General features: G+C 40.1%; 2 protein-coding genes across 2 annotated transcripts in view; both read right to left on the bottom strand.

The window, feature by feature from the left end:
* dock10 (dedicator of cytokinesis 10) overlaps positions 1 to 8,218 on the bottom strand; it is a 67,115-nt gene extending 58,897 nt beyond the window's left edge. The window contains exon 1 of the mRNA XM_085243428.1: positions 7,892 to 8,218. Coding sequence (XP_085099554.1) covers positions 7,892 to 7,999 — 108 coding nt within the window. The 5' untranslated portion in view covers positions 8,000 to 8,218. The remainder of the gene's footprint in view (positions 1 to 7,891) is intronic.
* Positions 8,219 to 16,456: 8,238 nt separating this feature from the next.
* LOC146559718 (protein FAM98A-like) overlaps positions 16,457 to 20,427 on the bottom strand; it is an 88,226-nt gene continuing 84,255 nt past the window's right edge. The window contains exons 7-8 of the mRNA XM_085244343.1: positions 17,283 to 17,429; positions 16,457 to 17,174 (exon numbers count right to left, since the gene is read on the bottom strand). Coding sequence (XP_085100469.1) covers positions 17,019 to 17,174; positions 17,283 to 17,429 — 303 coding nt within the window. The 3' untranslated portion in view covers positions 16,457 to 17,018. The remainder of the gene's footprint in view (positions 17,175 to 17,282; positions 17,430 to 20,427) is intronic.

Below are 20,427 nucleotides of genomic sequence, written 5' to 3'. Positions count from 1 at the left end.
GGGCACATCCTTCCAAAGTATTCCCTTTAAAGTGATTATAATTTTAAAAAATTAAAGACAAAACAGTGAAGGTTGAGGTTACAACTGCCAAGGTGGTGAATGTTGCATCCTACGAGACTCAGACTGGTTCAAGTAAAATAAAATAAAAGTATTAGCATTGAAGTGTCTTGATGCATGCTCAATCATCCAGGTAAGTAGATCCCAAATTCTGTTTATCTGGACGTAGCGTTTTCAGTGGGAGAAACGTTTCGTCACTCATCCAAGTGACTTCTTCACCCTGGGTGAAATTGAGTGCAAAGAAGGTGCTGCAACAGAAACCTCCTAGTAATTGCTTTGGTTGCTAGCAGATTAGTTGCCTCTAATTATTCATATTAATCTGCAAACACTTGCTAACTACTAGGCAAGCCTGTGTGGCTGGGAGTTTTTTCACTTGACCCTACATTATTACAGGGTTGTCACAATTATACAACAAGTTAACATCACATAGCTAGCAGGCACATATCTGCAAAACCTCAACAGTATCTTAAACAACCCTCAGGCTTTGCCTCTGTAAAAACTTTGCTGATGAGTTTATGGGCAAATTTTAGACATTGTGGGAAATCCAGAAATCAAGATTATTTGTACTATGTTCATTGGCTAATGGCTCTTCAGATCCTGTTTCTTCACATCCTCTTTCAAACACCATGCTGACAACGGGGATAACACAATTAGGATTTCAAAACAGTTCAGAAATGACTGGATGACATCACGGAAGTGACGCCCATCTTTCATACCATCCGTTGCCACGATCACTACAGAGTACGAAATGTCTTTATGTTCTGTCATGTGCCTCTACAGTTAATATTTTCAAACTAAAAAATGATAGTAATTGCAGACAGTTTTATTTCATGTCACATGAAAATATTCAAAGCAGCATATGTTTTAACTTGTACAGAGTGCCCTTTTAAAATGACTGAATAAATAAAAAGTCTTAATACGCTCCACTCCAGCAGCACGGTTATTACTTCAGATTTATTTCCATGGTGTGTGTCTCCTAAGCATGATTAATGTTATACACTGCCATCTATTAATGTTAATTTTGTTGTAATTGGGGTTTGCCTTAGGAGATCATTTTGCAAACATGGTCATTCACCCAGATGTATCTTGTTTTCCTAACAGTTTCCAGGTAACGGCCTTGTGCTTATTAAAAATGTGGCATTTGCTTCGTGAAATTTCATCACTGATTTCACTGACCCGCTTCTCTGCTTTTTTTGACCATGTTTAATATTCTAATTCATAAAGGCTGTTGGGCCGACCTCAACCATAAATCCAGATAATCATTATGTAAAGTCTTGCTTTAATGGTTCCATTACAAAGTCGAGAACCAAAAGCTCCCCTCTTGATTGTTCTTGTTGGAGGAGTATCTTTTCTCATGCTGCCTTTTACACACACACACACATATATATATATATATATATATATATATATATATATATATATATATATATATATATATATATATATATATATATATATATATATATATCCATCCATCCATTCACTTCCGCTTATCCTTTTCAGGGTCGCGGGGGGCGCTGGAGCCTATCCCAGCTGTCATAGGGCGAGAGGCGGGGTACACCCTGGACAGGTCGCCAGTCTGTCGCAAGGCTAACACACAAGGACAAACAACCATTCGCACTCACATTCATTTGCACATTCACACCTAGTGACAATTTGGGTTATCCAATTAACCTATCCCCACAAGCTGCATGTCTTTGGACGGTGGGAGGAAGCCGGAGTACCCGGAGGGAACCCACGCAGACACGGGGAGAACATGCAAACTCCACACAGAAAGACCCCGGCCTGATGTTGGAATTCCAAAAACCCAACTTATGTAAGAGAATAACTATTGGCAGGCAAGGAAATGTTATCTGCTGATTTGTAAAGCAGCTTTATGTCAGAGTCAGTGGGAATAAAGGCAGCAGCGCAGCACTTCTACCTTCTGCTGTGAAGTGTGTAGACCTTTCCTCACAAACTCTAACAGTTGCACAACAATGTCCAATGGGGTGTGGGTGGGTGAGGGAGTGCTATACTTCTGCATTCAAACAACTCAAAGAGCCTAATACAACTCAAAGAATACTAAATATGCCAATACTAAGACACAATAAAATGAGAAAACACTGCAACTTAAAAGTACTAAACGTAATATTAAACACATATACATGCAAACTCATGGATGGAGTGTTTATGAGACAGTAGAGTCTAGAGTCTGAGTGCCAACTCTTTTGGGAGTGATGGGAGAGATCCTGTTCTCTTCCTACCCATCCTCCCTCATTTTCTGTTCTCGTCACGGTCTGGCTCTCTAAAATGACTGATGATTTCTTAGCCAATTATGGGCTTAATTCCACCCGTGTTCTTGTAATACCTTTCCCTGTCCAGCTGTAATAAGAGACGTGATAGATCTCCTTCACATTATACATGTAGTGCATCTTCAAACTTTTCCAAAATAAGAAAAAAAAAAGGTAATAAAAAAACAAAGTGGGTGCTCAGAGGAGGCAGTTATAGAAACAATTAAAAGAATTGGTCCTGAATGTAGCGAGCAGCAACATAAATTAATAAATGTGGCAGCTTGTAGATGTAGACGAGAGGGCGTGGGAAGAAAAGCGTGATAGATGAGATGAAGTAAGATATGCTAGAAAGAAGAAAAAAATTGAGCTGTGCGAGTGATAAGGAGCACTTCCTGTTAGAATTCCTTGCTAATTGACTTTTCTCTGTAACAAAAAGTATAGAGATGGGAGGGTAATTACTGGTTTTGTAGCCAGTTCCTTTCCTCTGCAACATTTGACTTTGACGTGAGACATGAGTCAAATTTATAAGCTGCCAGAAATTATTAAGTGCAACACGGGCAACAAGCAGCGTACCATACTGTGGTCAAGATTAAAAACCATGCCCGCATCAGATATAAAGCAGTTAAACACCTTTACTATATATATATATATATATATATATATATATATGCACAACTTTTATTCAGCCTAAATGGCAGCCTGGTTGCTCAGAACACCCACAAGTACCACACTGATAGCTGCAACACATGTATGCTAATAAACAGGCAGGTCGCGACTCACACACAATGCACTGCAGGCGGTTGGCATGATGTGTCATGAAGAAAAAAATGGAGGCAAACTGACAGCATGTCCCCCCCAACCACGATATACGCTTGCAACATGTTATTGGGAAACATCTTCTCAGAATTCTGCCTCACAAACAAATGAGCATGCCACGCTGTCTGACACGTTTTAGCCCGAGATAAAACATGAACACGCATGCAGAACATGAGCCTAGCACAGAAGGTAGATAAAAAAGGATAATGTCTATAGAGATTATTACAAAAACTAATTTACAGTAAGAGGAGTTTGATAACTGAAGAAAGAGGGAATGAAGAAAGAAAAAAAAGACTTGAATGGGAGGTCGAAGAAATATGGACAATGTTCCTAACATTTCAAAATAATTAAAAATTCAGGGTCACAAAACTATAGGAAGAAAAAGCATGGGAATTTTACCCAAGGCCTGAGACTATGTCGCGAGTCTGACGAGGAATTTGTTTCGGGCATTTAATAGAAGCAGTAAAAAAAGCAGTTTAAATGCCTAAAAAAATATTTGGATCTCATTTGAATGACTTTTGTTTTTCAGATCTTTAGGTGACTCCAAGACAGTCCAGAGTGCCTGTATAGTGGTGACAATACAACCAATGTAATTATCTACTTCTATGAAATTAACAATAACCCATCCATCCATCGATTCCTTTTTTTTGTCAAAAGTAGCAACAGATTGTTTTGACTTGGCTTTTGTTTTGTTATGAATTATATTCAAAATCCTTGTAAATCCTAGTAATTTAAATTTTTTGTGTTTTGGACCATTAAGCCATTTCAAACAAGCCAAGTCCTATTAAGATGTGATCTCGAGCTTGAACAATTCTGTTATTGAAAAATTTACCGCATGAAAAACAAAGAGATGATTAATTAATAATAAAACTGATTAGCGGTTGCCAGCCATGTCCAATCAGATTAGAAATGATTTTATCAGAGTGACGGCTCAGGCCGAGAGGCTTGGAGAGAGTGTTAGAGAGATGCAAAGCTGAGATGGTTTGGACATGTGCAGAGGAGGGATAGTGGATATATTGGGCAAAGGGTATAGAACATGGAGCTGGATGGCGTAAGGGTATGATGGAGGCAGATGATCCAGTGGTGCAACACCCTAAAGAAGTGGCCAAAAGAAGAAGAAGAAGACAAACCCAATCAAATAGAACAAACGGTCAGTCTTTAAGAGATTGCTTGAAATAGTCAATAGAAGGGAAATGGTGGTCTACTTTATTCATAAAATAACATGTAGCATGCAGCAATGCAAGGTTATACAGTCTTCTGCATTTAAAAAGCTTCAGTACATCTGGAAACCTTGTAATGATCGTACACATTCGGTAGCTTATGATATTCTTTGACTATGACTGCACAAACAGATGCTGGTTAGTAATAACGTTGAAAATTCTCAGGAGCTGCCCAGAGATTCAAACTGAGCACCAAAAATAGCCAATATGTGACCATGCCTGAAGCTAGTGGTACCATAAGGCCATCAAGAGTGCCAAGAGCAGGCAAGGACAGGAACCTGGTGATATTACACCAAATACCGGATACCATTAATCTTGTGAGCATACGTATGTCCGAAAAAGTAAAGGTGACTGAGGATAAGGAACCTTTTCCTACTGAGCAAACACTGTAGCTGCAGTGAGATGCCAGGGTGGGCATGTTGGCACCGATCTCTGGCTGTGTGGTTAGTGTAGCTGGCATCCTGGAGGCATGGTATGACATGTGGTTCATCCCAGCAAGCAGCCAGAGTCACAACAAGAATGACACTTGTGTCTACACTACCATGCTGCTCACTTTTTACTTAGAGCCATCATAAACACTCTCACTTAGCTACCAAAAATCAGCAGCTGTAGATTTTTATGTATATTTTGTTAAAAGGTTTTCAGGACAAATTAGCTTCATTATCTTATATATTAAACATATGTTGGCTATACTATTTTTTCTTTATGTTTTATTTGGTGTACAGCAGTTCACTGGCAGACAGAGCCCAGGAAATATGTAACCGAAGATCCCATGGTTTCTGGGGTTGTTGTTTTTTTAACAAATTGTAACCACTATTACATTCTTCCTTCTTGTATCTATCAACCTTTCCATTTTCCCTGCATGTACAAATGGGTGGGCAAACCACTCTGAGAAACACTGAAGTAATCATAGAGTAGTGATTGCTTTCACAGAGCAGTTCTTCAGAACAAAATGCAGCGTTCACCAAGGGGATTTACCAGTAACCGTGTACGCGACACACCTAAAAATGCACGCACACAGACTTCAAAAACTGATCTAGAGCAGTAGGTCAATCAGAAACAAACAGGAAAACAGCCCTGGAAGCAAGTCAAATATGGAAGAAACAGTGAAGGGGGTGATGTGAGGTCAGGTTAGGCAGGGAGGGTGACACTAGCTGAACGAGAAAAGAAAAGCGAGACCGGGTCAGCAAGAGCAGCGAGGAAGAGGTTTACGCTTCATTAAATGTTATGCCGGAGGGTCTGATTCTGCTGACCTGGTTTCTTTCACCATCGAGGGACGTGCATTAAAAAAACCCACATAACGCCCATGAATATTTACACGCCAACTAAAGATTTGTATCTAAAACATCTGTATTACGCACATTCATGCTCTTCTTCTTCTTTTCTTCATATTTCTGAACCCCGTTTCTATACACAGATAGAAGTTATTGAAGTTATTTTACATGTTTTTGGTCATCATGAACATTTATTTTTCATAACGCAGGAAAGAATTGTGATAAATCAGTCAGTTGCACAAGAAGGTGACAAAGTAAAAAAAAAAAAAGAGCTGTAATTTTTTTCCCACTTGCTCATGATCACAATATTACTCACAGTTTCCATTTCGCTTCTCACTTCAGGTAAATAACAACTCACACAATTTTTTGTGAACACTGTAGTTGGGTGTTCTGGTAAACTTCTCATATGTGAGAACAGCAGCGGCTTACACCATTTACAGGTGATATCCACATTAATATGTCTAGATGTATTAGTGAGTGGTGTTGCAGGAATATAACTTTAAGATCAAAATGTTGCACTACTGCAATCTAATTACTTAGGTTTTTTAGAAAGATATATACTACATTAACACAAGTCAAAGTAACCATTAGAAGGCACATTTTATTCATATTGTCTTCCCAATCCAGCATGTCTTGAATCTACTAAAACCCATAAAGCATTCGTGCTGTACAACTCGAATCTGCAGCCAAAGCATTTGCATACATAAAAACAGTCAATTAAATTTAAAATAGTCTTTGTTTAACATGGTGTCAGTAGGTTTTGCTTTAATGCATACACAAATTAACCTGAACATCAACATGCTCCATGTCTTAACCTTTTCACTAGACATTTTTCCTGTGACATTCCCTATGACATTTTCACATGACATAGCAAGCAAAACAGAGGTAATCTTAATAACATTAACGTTTTGTTCAAGAGTCTCAACAAGACAAAATGTGAGAAAGGCCTACAGAGGCTGTGTGCACTCTGTAACCACTGGATCTTTAAAAAGCTGCTATATTCTTCTAGATCTGTGAGTAGAAAAATGCTGAGTCTAACTGATTTTTGTCTTTAATAATATATATGAGGGTGATAGTGGGGAGATAGCAGACACCAAGCAGGTCTCTTTGCTGAAAAACAACATCACAGAGAAGCAAATGTATTTTTCAGTAAAAAAGAAAAGAAAGAAAGAAAAGGTTTCATTCATGGTGAGTCTGCCACATCATTTTAATCCTGTCATGGGCCGTGAAATATTACATTTTCCCTCTTTATTCCAATCAATTTTCACCCTGCTATGCTGTGCTCTGCCAGTGTCCCACTGACACACTAACACCAGACTGAAGAGGATGTGGAGTAGCTGCAAAAAGACTCGAGTGGAGTGACCTTTCTTTATGCTAATCCCCACAGAACGGGCACGCATTTACGCGCGTACCGAAGGTAGAGGATTTGTCCAAATTGATCAAAGGGACATTTGCAAACACACAAACCCATTTCTGCTGTTTTGCCTGTGCGCACCCCACCACCACCACCACCCTGGATTACCCCTCCTCCCGCTGTTATCTGTCAATCGCAGCCTTTCATTATTATGGCGTGACACACCCACTGGATCATCTTTTCAATTTTACGATGTTAAAAAGGAAAAACTGATAGTATAAATTAGACGTAAATCAAACCAACAGTCAGTTTAGTCTTCTTATCCCCCACCATCCCTCTTTTTTCTGCTCCTCCATCTTCCTCTGTGTCTATGCACCGCTGGGCAGATGTAAAACGCTGCCTGTGCCATGCCACTATGCGACCACCAAGGATCTATTTCTTGCATTTCATTCACCTACCCAGCCTCACTGGAAATAAACTCCAACACCCCCCAGGGGAGCACTACAGACTCTGCGACTTTATAGCCAGATTATCACCCAATGAGCCCTGGAGATAAATTGCGGCAAATCCCTCACCTATCCGAGATGTAACCGTTTAAACGCATTGAATTGTCCCCACTGCAGGATCGATAGACAGAAGCTGAACGGCACTGCTCTGAGCTGCATGTGCTCACCCACTGCAAAGAAAGATGCAACATGAATGTCAATGCCAGGTCTGCTACAGCTGCGGTGTAGTGGTGCGGCGTGTCTGACCGAGGCTGCCGGGCTACAGATGAGACCGCATCGCGTCCAGGTTCCGATGTAAGGGTTTGGGGGTGTCGTCACGGAGAGGTAAAGGCCGACAGGTGGTTTTATACACATATATAATTTTTCTTCTTACAATCCACAAGGGTGTACTCACCGTCACTGCGCAGTGTCTGACTGCGTTGCACGCCGTCTGCCGTATCTCCGCCGCGCTCCCCGGTTTCAGCAGGTTCTTGGTGAATCTCCGGGTCGATTCGGCTGCCATCTCCTCATCTGAGCGGTCACCGAGCGCAATTTCAGCCTGGAAGTCTCTGCTGCAGTCAGCTCCCAGCCCTCACTACATGAGCCTACAGAGATGTGTTTACACACACACTCTCTCTCACACACACACGCAGACACGCGCGCGCACTTCACACACGGTCGGTTCACACACGTAAAAGCGTGAAGTGCACGGAACCTTCTCACTAGAGTGACGCCACGGTAGTCGGAATCTGATACGCCACTTCTGGCTGTGACGTCCAAATTAAAACACCGCTTACACAGCAGAGTAAAATGGCTCATTGAATCAGAGGAATGCTTTTATTTTGAAGGCCCAACACAAATTTCTCTGTATTTTTTTATTGCGCAATTTTTCAACTTGATGACGGTGCCACAATTTGATTTCACTCTCTTAAACGTTTAGTCTAGGACCCATCTTTTAAAAATTTCAAAAGATATTAAAAGTGAAATGATGTATGAGCAGCTTCAGAGCAACCGCTGCTAAATCAAATTTGTTTCCAGGCTACTATACGATGTAGCCTACATCATGTATCTCACGAGGAGCTCTGAAATGTCAGCTACTCATCGGCAGTCTAGTCACGACCAAGGAAGAATGGACCAGCGTTTACAGTAGAATTTACTATATGTGGGAACGCATAGTCCACCACCGACACCTGGCGTTAAAGTGTAGATATTACACAACAGGGCCGATATTTTTAATGATTAAAGTTAGCAAGACTGAAAAAAATATAATAAAAAAAATTTAAACTGTTTTTTTCAGAGACCACGGTACGGTGCAAGTTGCAAAAACCTATCTAACACAACATGTTGACAACCAGTAACTCTGTTCTCACCGACAGCACCAAAAGGACTGATACAACTAGTTAAATTCGTTGTTTGTTTGTTTTTCCCGTGAAGCCTCCGATGACGAAGTACGGAGCTCAGGTTAACCGCTCCAATAATGTTGCTCTGCCTCCCCCTTGTGTTCAAAAGGAGCACTGCACCAACGAACTTACGTTCCTACATGGGACTACTTTATGTTTGGGAACATGTGGCTGCGGGCGTTATTCGTTGCGTATTGATATGCGTATGCGTTTCTCGTGTTGACGTTAACTCAGCAAAGTACAGAGCAGCTTTTTCGTTTTCCCCAACGTTTATATTTGCATTCATGAAACAACAAATTCATTCATTCATTAAACTGTGTGATTTTCATCGAGTATATGTTTTTTTTCTGAATTCACAATGATGCAGTAAGAACTTTCGAAGCTCCTCGGACACTGAATGCTCCAGGGTCATTCTTACTATTCGGTGCCATTTGAGTCCTAATGACATAATATGGTATATTTAGTGTAAAACTTGTCTAATGCTTATTTCTAAACCATTTTCTTGTATGTTTAACCCCCCTCTACCATAGAACACATTGATATATACACAGGATAAATACATTAAAAGTAAATTACTTTTATTTTAGCACAAGTCACTAAAGTACTATGTCCCCAGTCATGCTTGCTCGACTTCAGTTACAAATATTAACTTAAAAATAAAAATAAAAATCTAGATTTTTCATCATTTCTGGATTGGCTTATTTCTAATGTTCCTCATCAAATGTTCTTTTTTATTATTAATGCATGTTTAATACTTAAAATCTTTAAAAAATGTTGTGTCCCTGAATCAACTGTCACCCCTGTTACTCTGATAAGAATTCCATAGAACACATCACCTGATTATTCTTTTAGTCACATGACACTCCCGGATGTAACATATTTTGGAGGGAAAACTTTCAAGAAGAAGACGAGTAAGTACCACTCTTTAATCAACCCTTTTTTCAATGTTTTAGCAAGATTTTGTAATGTGGCAAAGCATAACACGTCCAACCTGTTACGCTTATTAATAGTGGAAACAATTTTTTTTTTGTAATTTTTATAATATGGCTAATAAACATGTTAAAAATGGTTCTTAGTGGTCACCATGTACTAGCTTGTTGTTCATCATACTAGTAGTAATGGCTAAGTTTAGCATAAAATCTCCCCCCTGTTACCGTCACCCCTGTTATTGCTATGCACTGTAACATGAAATTTCCTTGCAGATTTTAAAAAGGGACATTGTAGCTTTTAGAAAATGTAAATATTACTATAACTGTGTATTCAAAACAGTTATTAATAGAAAATTGAATGTCCTGTAACAGGGTGGACATTTGGCACGTCATGGGTAAAGACTTTGATTTTAAAAAATATTATAATATAATATCCTTAGCTGGACCAATACATTTTTCTTATAGGTTGAAAATCCCTCTTTTAGATGAAATGTTAAAATAATTCAAAATTTTGTATTTTTTGATGAAGAGTGATCACACTGAAATGGCACCGAATAGTAGGAATGACTCTCCAACAAACTGAAGAAAATTCAAACACGAGTAAACTGAATGAAATAACCGGGAAAGTTATCTAAATCAGCTTGTCATGAGCTGCTGGCAACAGACCAACAAAATGACCGACACAGACACAGGGGCAGCTGGATACCAATAAATAAAACAAGGTGAGTCGGAAACTCCCGCCGTTTAAAAAGGTCCTTTTCAACATTTTCATTTTATACATGTTTCCCTGAAGCAGTATTGTTTGGAAACACTAGAGATTTTGTTCCAGTCCATTGCTATTGCTATATATATTTTATCTATGACGCTAGATCAAACGAATCAATTAGCTAAACTAAAGTCATAATGCCATGGTGATCTGTAATATTCGGCTTCAAAATTCAAACATAACACAATTACCAAAGGCCTTCAAAACATGGTGTCTAACCTGATACTTGCTGAGAACAACATTGCCTTGACCCTGGTGTGGGTCAGTAGATGTTTTAAATTGCAGTCCCAGATAAATGAGAATTTGGCTCCCTGGCACTTTCATCTCGCATGATGGCATTTGGCTGATAGTTCTTAAACCGTGATGGTGTTGACTTCATCAATTCAGGAGTCAGACAAAACAAGTTCCATAACACAAGCATCTTGTCTGGCTTCAGAAACAGATTGTGGCGATCGTGGCCCAAGTTCGCCTTGTAATCGGAAGGTTGCCGGTTCGAGCCCCGGCTTGGACAGCCTCAGTCGTTGTGTCCTTGGGCAAGACACTTGACCTGTTGCCTACTGGTGGTGGTCAGAGGGCCCAGTGGCGCCAGTGTCCGGCAGCCTCGCCTCTGTCAGTGCGCCCCAGGGCAGCTGTGGCTACAGTGTAGCTTGCCATCACCAGTGTGTGGATGACTGGATGTGTAAAGCGCTTTGGGGTCCTCAGGGACTAGTAAAGTGCTATATAAATAAAGGCCATTTACCATTTTACTGGCTAGTCCTGAGAACACTGGCTGATACCTGTAACCTTCCTTGCCCTGGGGTCCGTTCTTCGTACCTCGCATACTACATCCAAGATCAAATCATCGCGCCAACTTTGAGCTCGCTATTCCAGTTCTCCGAACACACCTGTTGTTGACGATTAGTACAGCTGGATGAAGTAATGTGAGATCACTGGGTGGCTTAAAAGGGGCTACGCATCGATAGTAGAAACATTGATCGGCAACCCTTTGATTGGTCGGCGAAAATGTCGAAGGAGCGCGCTCGGTATTTTTCGGCAGCAGAGCAAGAACTCTTGATTTCAGGAGTTTCAGAGTTTAATTAAAACGCAAGGGAACGCTGCAAAGGCTGCAAAAGCAAGGAGAGAGGGCTGGCAGAAAGTTGCTGACAAATTAAACTTGTAAGTAATTTATTATATTATATTATATTATATCATATTATATTATATTACATTATATCCTCCTTCGCATTAGAGCCACAACAGGACCCACTAGAACATGGGAACAAGTAAAAGTGCAATATAAGAATATTCTACAGAATGGTAATATTTATCACTTATATTGCTTTTAGTCTCTTGAAAAGAGACCCTGAAATAATCTGTTTGTTTGTTTATAACAGCAACCAAGAAAAGGGCAGAGCAAAAAAAGACAGGTGGTGGTCCTGCACCCCCTCGTCACACCCCGGCAGAGGAGCTGGCCCTAGGGTTGAATGCCACCAGACCCATTGTTGAGGGCATCCCTGGGGGAAACTCTTCCTTAGACCAGCACCCAGGGTGCAGTAGCAGCAGCACCTTCATAACTGGTAAATGAGCTCATAATTCTATTTGTACAATGTAAAATATTTGGTTGTTGCCTTAGTTAAAATGCTTTTTGTACTTTGACATTTATTGACATTGTGGGTTTTTTTGTGTGTAGTTTTACATAACACTCCATCACTTTTACCTGTTCCCATGCAAGAGGTGACTGAAGCATGCACAGTAAGTTGGGAGATTATATATATATATATATATACATATATATATATACACCGTATTTTCACGACCATAAGACGCACTGTACTAAAAGGCGCAGTCTCAGTTATGTGTGCCATTACTGTATTTAACACACACATAAGGCGCACTGGATCATAGGGCGCATACAAGTACCGTATGTGTATTTAAAAATAAAGCGGGAGCAAACCTGAGTTCGGTACTCACATTTTTATTATCAGTAATCGTCATCATCAACAACACACAAGCATACAAGTGTGCGTATTTAAAAATAAGCAGGAGCAAAACAAAGTTTGGTACTCACATTTTTATCATCAATCAAACCCATCGAAGTCCTCATCCTCTGTGTCTGAATTGAACAGCTGCGCTAAATCTCCATCAAACATGCCAAGTTCACTTTCTTCACTGTCAGAGTCACTTTCCGTGCCGTGCGGCTCCTCGGAAATGATGCCGGCTTTTGCGAAAGCTCGAACAACAGTGCCAGCAGACATGTTAGCCCAAGCATCTACAATCCATTCGCAAATTGTGGCGTAACTCGCCCGGCGCTGCCTTCCACTCTTTGTGCCAAGCACAACAGTAAAAGAAGACTTTTCATACCCCGTTGTGCGTATCGCTACCGTGCTGGTCCCCTTCTCCACAGTGTGACTCACTGGGATGTCAAAAGTGAGCGGGACCTCGTCCATGTTAGTGATGTGGCTGGGCTGGATGTGTTTGCTGCAGTAGGAGCGGAAGATGGCCAGCTTTTCCTTATAATCCGCTGGTAGTTGCTGCGCTACCGTAGTCCTGGTCCGGATGGAAAAATGGCACCGTTTCATAAAAAGTGAAACTGCTTTTAGCCGAATGGTGACCGTCGAAACGCTTCTCCCGCTCGTTCTTTGCTCGATGATCCACCGCTCGAGTCTTTCCTCCAACTCGGCCACACTTCACCCTTTAGCGTTCTCATGGTGTTCTCTACTACGTCCTCATTACAACACACAGGGCGCACTGTGCTATAGGGCGCGCCGTACTTTTTGAAGAAAATCTAAGACTTTTAAGTGCGCCTTATGGTCGTGAAAATACGGTATATATATATATATATTAGGGGTGCAACGATATTCGTATCGATATTGAACCGTTCGATACAGTGCTTTCAGTTCGGTACGCATATGTATCGAACAATACAACATTTGTAATTTATTTTATCAACTTTCCTTCTGACGATGCTTTCTGTGTCGAGCGCTCAGTGAATCTGCGTTCGACTACTCCGCCTAGGCTCGACAGTGCAGCCTAGGCGGAGTAGTCGAATGCAGATTCACTGAGCGCTCAACACAGACAGCATCGTCAGAAGGAGCAGGGAAAGCTAGCGAGACAGAAGTTAAGCTCTCCTTGCAACATGGACCTCCCCCACCCTCATTCAGATCTGGCGTTTGGAATTATTTTGGTTTTCATGTGACGTATGACCCTGAAGGTAAGCGAGTCATGGACTAAAGTAAAACAGTATGTTGGATGTGCCACGCAATGCTCAATTACATGGGTGGGAACTAGTGTGTTAGCGCAGTTAGCTCGTTAACGTGTTGGCCGTCTAGCCCCATGCACGGGGCGATCGGCGGTAGCTCGTTAACGGAGATTTGCCGTGTTGTGGCTTTAAGGTCATTTCAACGAGATTAACCTGAAAGCACTAGTGGGAACACAACGAATATGACTGCACATTTACGCCGACATCATCCTAGTGCAAAGACAAGTGGAAGCAGAAAAAAAACAAGCAAGCATGCTACTAACTTTAGCCGAGTCATTTAGACAGCTGTTAGCACATGATTCTCCTTATGCTGCTGAGAATATAGCCCAGAAGAAGCGGATAGTATAGCTTTTATTTTGGAAAGAGACATTTCTCTGTAATAAACTCTCTTTTCCAAAGATGAGTGATTCCTCAATCAGATACAAGGCTCGCAATATTGCTAGCCCGACATCCGGGAGCTAGCGATTTTTTCAGTCGGGCTACCAAAATCTATCTCTTCCCTGCCCGTCGGGCTATTGTAGGAAAAATATATGTCAATGCTTTTGCATTCTTTTGGAAATGTAGCTGGGTAATTATGTCATTGGCATCGGTGAGCCACTGTCAATATGTGACATATTGAAATCGCGTTTGAATTTGCGCTTGTTTGCTTTCACTTTGCAATCGCGCGAACTGTGTATAGAGAGCGACAGCACTGATCTGTGAGTGATGATAATTTGTGCACCAATTCCTCTGACATTGTCTTATTAATTGTTAGCTTACTATGCAAACATGACAAGTGAAATCTCCCGCAGCTTAAACATGTGAGAGGTTGATCGCGCAGAGAATCGCTGAGCTTATGTGAGTGCGTGTGTAAAAGCAGCAGGATATATATTTGACTACGATGACCTGGATGACTGAGAACCTTCACAGACAGATATATATTTTAGTTCTGCTGAGCCAAATAAGACAGGTCAGGGTGAAGAAGTGACAGCCAAAGAAAAGCTTACCACAAAACGGAGAAGTTATGACAAATCAGACTATAAGGCAAATAGAAAGTGCAGCTTTATGGTTTCAAAATAATTTCTGTGGCTGCAATATGACGAGCTAAATAACCAGGGCTGCACATAAGTGGTCCACAGGTGCGCATTCGCTGTCAAAATAAAAAACACGCACAAGGGTTAGGGTTAAATTTAAAAACTGTACTTTTGAGTTAAAATATATATTTATAATTTTAATAAATGACAAATTAAAAAGGCATGAACATTTTTTTGTATCGAAAAAATATCGAACCGTGACACCAAAGTATCGAACCGAACCCAACCGTGAATTTTGTGTATCGTTGCACCCCTAATATATATATATATAATTATATCTATATATATATATATATATATATATATATATATATATATATATATATACATACTGCATAAGGTTTAAATAAGAAGAAAATAAGTGTTATTTAAATAAGTGTGTTATTTAAATAAGAAGAAAATAACACATTTAAACGCATGTGTGTCATAAAATAAGTTAATTATTGTTTGCATGTGATTTAGTTTCTCTAAATTAGATATCATCCATGAATCTTCATGTCTCCTCCTGCCTGGCAACTCTATCTTCAGCATACACTAGCCCTCCTCTTCACATGTCCAAACCTTTTCAGCCTTGCCTCTCTAACTTTGTCTCCAGCTGCTGAACACAAGCTGTCCCTCTGAAACAATCACGTCTAATCTTGTCAATTTTGGTTACTCCCAATTAAAATCGGAAGTTCAACTCTGCCCCACATGTTGTGTCCATCACTGCAGAACAGTGGAAAGAAATCAGAAGCTCTTTAGCAAAGTATATATTTGCATCTTTCACCCCTATTCTCAAAACTTGTATGGTGTCCAATAACTGGAGATAATTGATCTGAATTTCAGGTGCAGGACCACACCTCATGCACTGGTATATGCCTCCAGCGCCACAAGCTGTTCTTCTCTCCTTTTTTCCCAATTCAGTCACTTCTCATTAGATCTGCCTGGGATCCGCTGCCAGTCCCCTCTGAGGCCGTTCCCAAACCACAGCTTCAATTTGTGCTTTCTCAATCTGCTGTTATCAAACTGAAATAAGGATGTGGTCCCAGTTTGTTAAAAGCAATTCATAATCTTAAATTGATCAAGATGTTCTTTGCATCAGCCGTTACTTCAGTATTCCTAGAAGTCCTTTCTCATCCAATTTCAGACTTTAACCACTTTCTCATGGTTGTTTTTTTTTTTTTTTGAAAATTCAAGAGGCCTTTTTGTCCAGGCTCTGAATCAACAGAGAAGATGTTAAAATAACATTTCCTAAAGTTCACAGGTACATAATCTAATCCATAACTATCTGCAGATTTCAGATGGTTGAGGGTGGAGTTTCAGATAATAAAACAATTGAAACTGTTGTTTATTAAACTGGTGTACAAGATTTTGAAATTATTTCAATACATCACTGTGGACTACTAGAACTTCTGGTCAAAATGAGCTTTACCTTAGCACAACTTTGGGTTTGGCAAGATCCAAATTAAACATTGAAACCAGTTTATTCCAAATATATTTAAGATAATTAATATTTGGATGATCTTTTCCTTCTTTGGGCAATTTAGACTTTGAAGTGGAAACACTGGCACTAGAGAGATGACTCAATGCTGTAACAAGGAGCTCTCTCAGGGGGAAGTGAGTCTTGGTTAATGTGTAACAATAAAACAACATTCTTAGATATTCAAAGTCACCCTTCAGTTTTTTAAGATGTAAGTGAGGCTTTTTCATTCCACATAAACATGTTTGCTATCTTGTGAAATCACCTAAAAAAGGCAAGGGGAACTCTTGTCTCCAAAATGTGAAGTGAGCATAAAATATTCATGCAATAATCCTTAAAAGATGCTTTATGTAAATTGCACAAAATACCAACAGATGTGTGTTTCAGAGGTTTATTCTTAAACAAACTTACTGATAAATGTGGAAAGCCAACATTTTTTCCATTTTCTGCTCTTTTACCAAAATATCTGGTCATGTACCAGTACTTCATTGCTTTTATAGAAATGTACACAATCTGGTATGTGCATGACTTATAACTATAAATTATACACAGATTTATAACTACAAAATTATATATAGCACTTCCCAATCGTAGTTTACCTCGCAACAAGGATTTCAATAAAGCAAAATGATCGCTTATTTCTTAAATTGATAAGTAAGGCCAAAAAGACGGACAAGTTAATCTTTTTTCCCTTTCTTCTTCTTATGCTTATGAGATTGTCCGCCTCCTCGTCCCCCTCGGTTGCCTTTCGAGCTTCTCCCTGTCCATGCTGGCATAGGAGGCTCAATTTCCCCAGGTCGTCCTCCTCTGTCTGGTACACTGCCCATCAACGTCTAGTGACACCAGAAAAAAAACAACAACAAAAAGAAAAAAGAAAATGCTTGCTTAGCTGGAGTCAGAGGCATCTTCATTAAGGATCACAGACACGTTCATGATTGTACCTTGTAAACAGAGGTGCTTGTTCCAGCTTTGACCGGGTCAATGAAGGACTGATCCTCTCTGGCAGCGAGCAGCAGAGATGGAGACACTTGGGAAGAGCCGATGAGGGACGCAAGATTAGGCGCCGAAGCCAGCGCAGCACTGCGCTCCTGTAAATAAAGGATGGACTGAATGGAGATGTCTGACATTCATCTTCTGCGTCACCAGCACATGCTCTGACGATGGCCTAAAGCCGACTGACATAAAAGTAGTGTGTTGCAGTTCAGTCAGACCACACGATGTCAGTGTTGTCCTAATAACACCGTGATCTTGCAGACAGTAACAGACATATACTGTATATAAAGATTCAACATAGCTAGAGCTGGGCGATAGAACGATAACGATATGTATTGCGAAATAACTTTTTCTCGATAGAAAAATTAAACTATTGCGATAGGCCTCATCTCTCTTGTCCTCTTAAAAAAAAAAAAGAAGAACAGCCAATCAAAATTAAGTAGCGCAGAGCCGAACCAATCACAGCCGCAGCGTCACGTCACGTGACATGTTACGTACAGCACAAGTGCCAAGCCGCACATGTGTATTTGTTTGGGAAGCAGCCAGCCGCCGTGCCGCCCGGGTAATGGAGGAAATGAGTGTGCTGACTAGAGAAAAATCAACCGAGAGCGTGACCGAAGGTTACCGAAGAGAAAACAGATGATGGTTCCAATGCCGGAGAGATTGTCGAACGGAAGAGCCACAGAAGTTCCGTAGTGTGAAGGTATTTCTGCCATTTCAAGTCTGACAAAAAACAGAGTAGTAAATTGTGCCGAAAACAGAGTAGTAAATTGTGCCGAAAGCAAGTCTGGAAATACAATAAGCCGGTGCATGCTCAATCTCTGACTGAAAGCGCTAATTTGTCATTCGGCTTTCGTCCGACTAAAGTAACTGTTAAAACTGTTTGAAAAGCTCAGCTATACAACAAGGAGAGAGTGAGAATTTCCTTTTAGTTCTCAGTTTATTTGATATTGACAAAAGTTACTAAATTTTGTCTGTTCTTCTGTAAAACAAACTAAGATTTATTTTTAGAATTAATATTTTGTTTCTAAGTGGAATTGACAATTTAGTAGTCTGTTTCGTTTGTTCTATTTTGAAACTTAAACGCTTTAGCAACTGCCTTTTGTGTACTTTGCAATATTTGCCTTTATTTATCTGAAAAAGTCTCATGTTCCTTAAGTACATCTACCCTGTTGAACTTATTATGGGAAATAAATATTTAAATCAAAACAAGCTGCTGATTATTTCACATTTTACTTGTGAGCAATGGCACATTTAAATCTTACAAATATAGTTATTTGGCTTATATCGTGATAGATATCGTTATCGACTGAAATGAAAAAAACATATCGTGATATGAAAAAATCCTATATCGCCCAGCTCTAAACATAGCCTATAGGTCTAAAGAGTGAAGTAAAACTACATTTTTTTTCTCCTAATGGGAAATCCTCTGTTTGCAAGACGACATTAGACAAATGGGTTCTCACTAAATTTATGAGCCTTCCTAATGAATTTATCATCTCAGTCAGCAGTTTTAAGTCCTATTTACTGCAGCATGGCATTGATTTTATCAATTACGGCACCAAGTAGGATTTAAAAAAAGAGAAAGATGATGAATCAGGGAATGCCTAACTTGCAATCACTCCTGCATGAACACACATCCACCCTCCTTCAGTTTGAAGATGAAAATGATGACAGTCAAAATCTCAGATTGAGGCTTCAGATGTGCTGCTCATCTTCTTTATTACATACACTCTACTTGTTACAGGTGTTAGAGAAGGCAGGGTTCTCATGCATTTTGGAGATATTTGATGCAGATGCAAATGAAGAACCGCAACTCATTTTGTGCATTAAATAAACTTCAGAGTGCTGCTTAGTGTCTTCACAAATGTTACTCTAACCTGGGTTTCTTCATTCTCAGTCACATTAAAGTGGACCTATTCCGTGCCATATTTTCTGTTGTATTAATTCTCATATTTAAACAGTCAAAGTTTCAAATGAGGTAAGCATATGAACAAGTAATCCCTGCAAACTAAACATTTAGGCTTCAGACTACACTAAACGCTCAGTTTCAAACACTTCTTTACTACTCTTGCATTCAACTGATATCAGACGGTAAAGACACCCTTAAAATGGTCATCTCGTGGATACGTGCTGTATTCCATTTTCAGTGAGAAGTTGGAAATTTCAAGTTTGCAGCTGGAATTTTCAGCTAAAACCCTGAATCAAGTTGGACTTCCCACGTAAAAAGTCAGAGACATCACACCAACCCTACCTTTGTAATCCGAGGTGGCAGCGGTGAGAACTTGTAATCTTTACAACCAGTGTTCTGTATTTGTGACTGCTAAATAAACCATACACGTGGTACTGACCAGGCTCTCTGTGCTGAGGTGCCATTTTCAAGCACAGTAAATAAATGAATAATCATTATGTTATACTCCACACACTGCCTGGAAGCCTGCCATGGGGTTTACTTGGTACGAAATCACTCGCAGCTCCAAAATCTGACTTCCGATGTAAAAACTCCACCTGCTGTTCAAAGCTTCTGTTTGCGAGGGGCACCCAAGTAGAAGAAATCTGCCTTATGCTTAATTTATGCTACCAAGGTTGTGTCAGTATTTGCCTCTGGAGACGGGTTTTTAAACCACCATTGCAATCGAACAAAATCTCAACTGTGCAGTGCCCCATGTGGAAGACACTGTGCATCAGTTAAATGCTGATTGGTTGAAAAGTGGGCCGGAATAAGGAACAGCAGAGTTCACCAGAAGTGGAAAAAATACATTATGAAAAGCTGAGGAAGGGGCTACAGTGCACACTTTTCATTGTTTTTAACATTCTGTTTCACTTCAGCTCTTTGCATGTTAGAACTTCGCTCTTGTCTGCAGCTGGCTGACAGACTGGCAATAGCACAGGCAAGAGCCACAAGAGCACAATTTTTATAGGGCCCACATCTGACAGGAGACGCCCTCTGCAGGTAGATGGGCAGTCCAAAGCTTCCTCATGCACTACCACTGCTGAACTAAGATTTTCTTATTAAAAGGGAATAGACTGAAGAGATGAACCAAGGCTCAGAGTAAAATAACTCAGCTAACAGGCAAATGATGAACAGAGTTA

The sequence above is a fragment of the Mchenga conophoros genome, linkage group LG14 (assembly GCF_057382185.1).
Source record: "Mchenga conophoros isolate Kocher_MC1m ecotype Shallow Benthic linkage group LG14, M_conophoros_male_GT1.1, whole genome shotgun sequence".
Classification (NCBI taxonomy): domain Eukaryota; kingdom Metazoa; phylum Chordata; class Actinopteri; order Cichliformes; family Cichlidae; genus Mchenga; species Mchenga conophoros.
The sequence above is the reverse complement of the archived record's forward strand: the minus strand, read 5'-3'. Positions and strand labels throughout refer to the sequence as shown.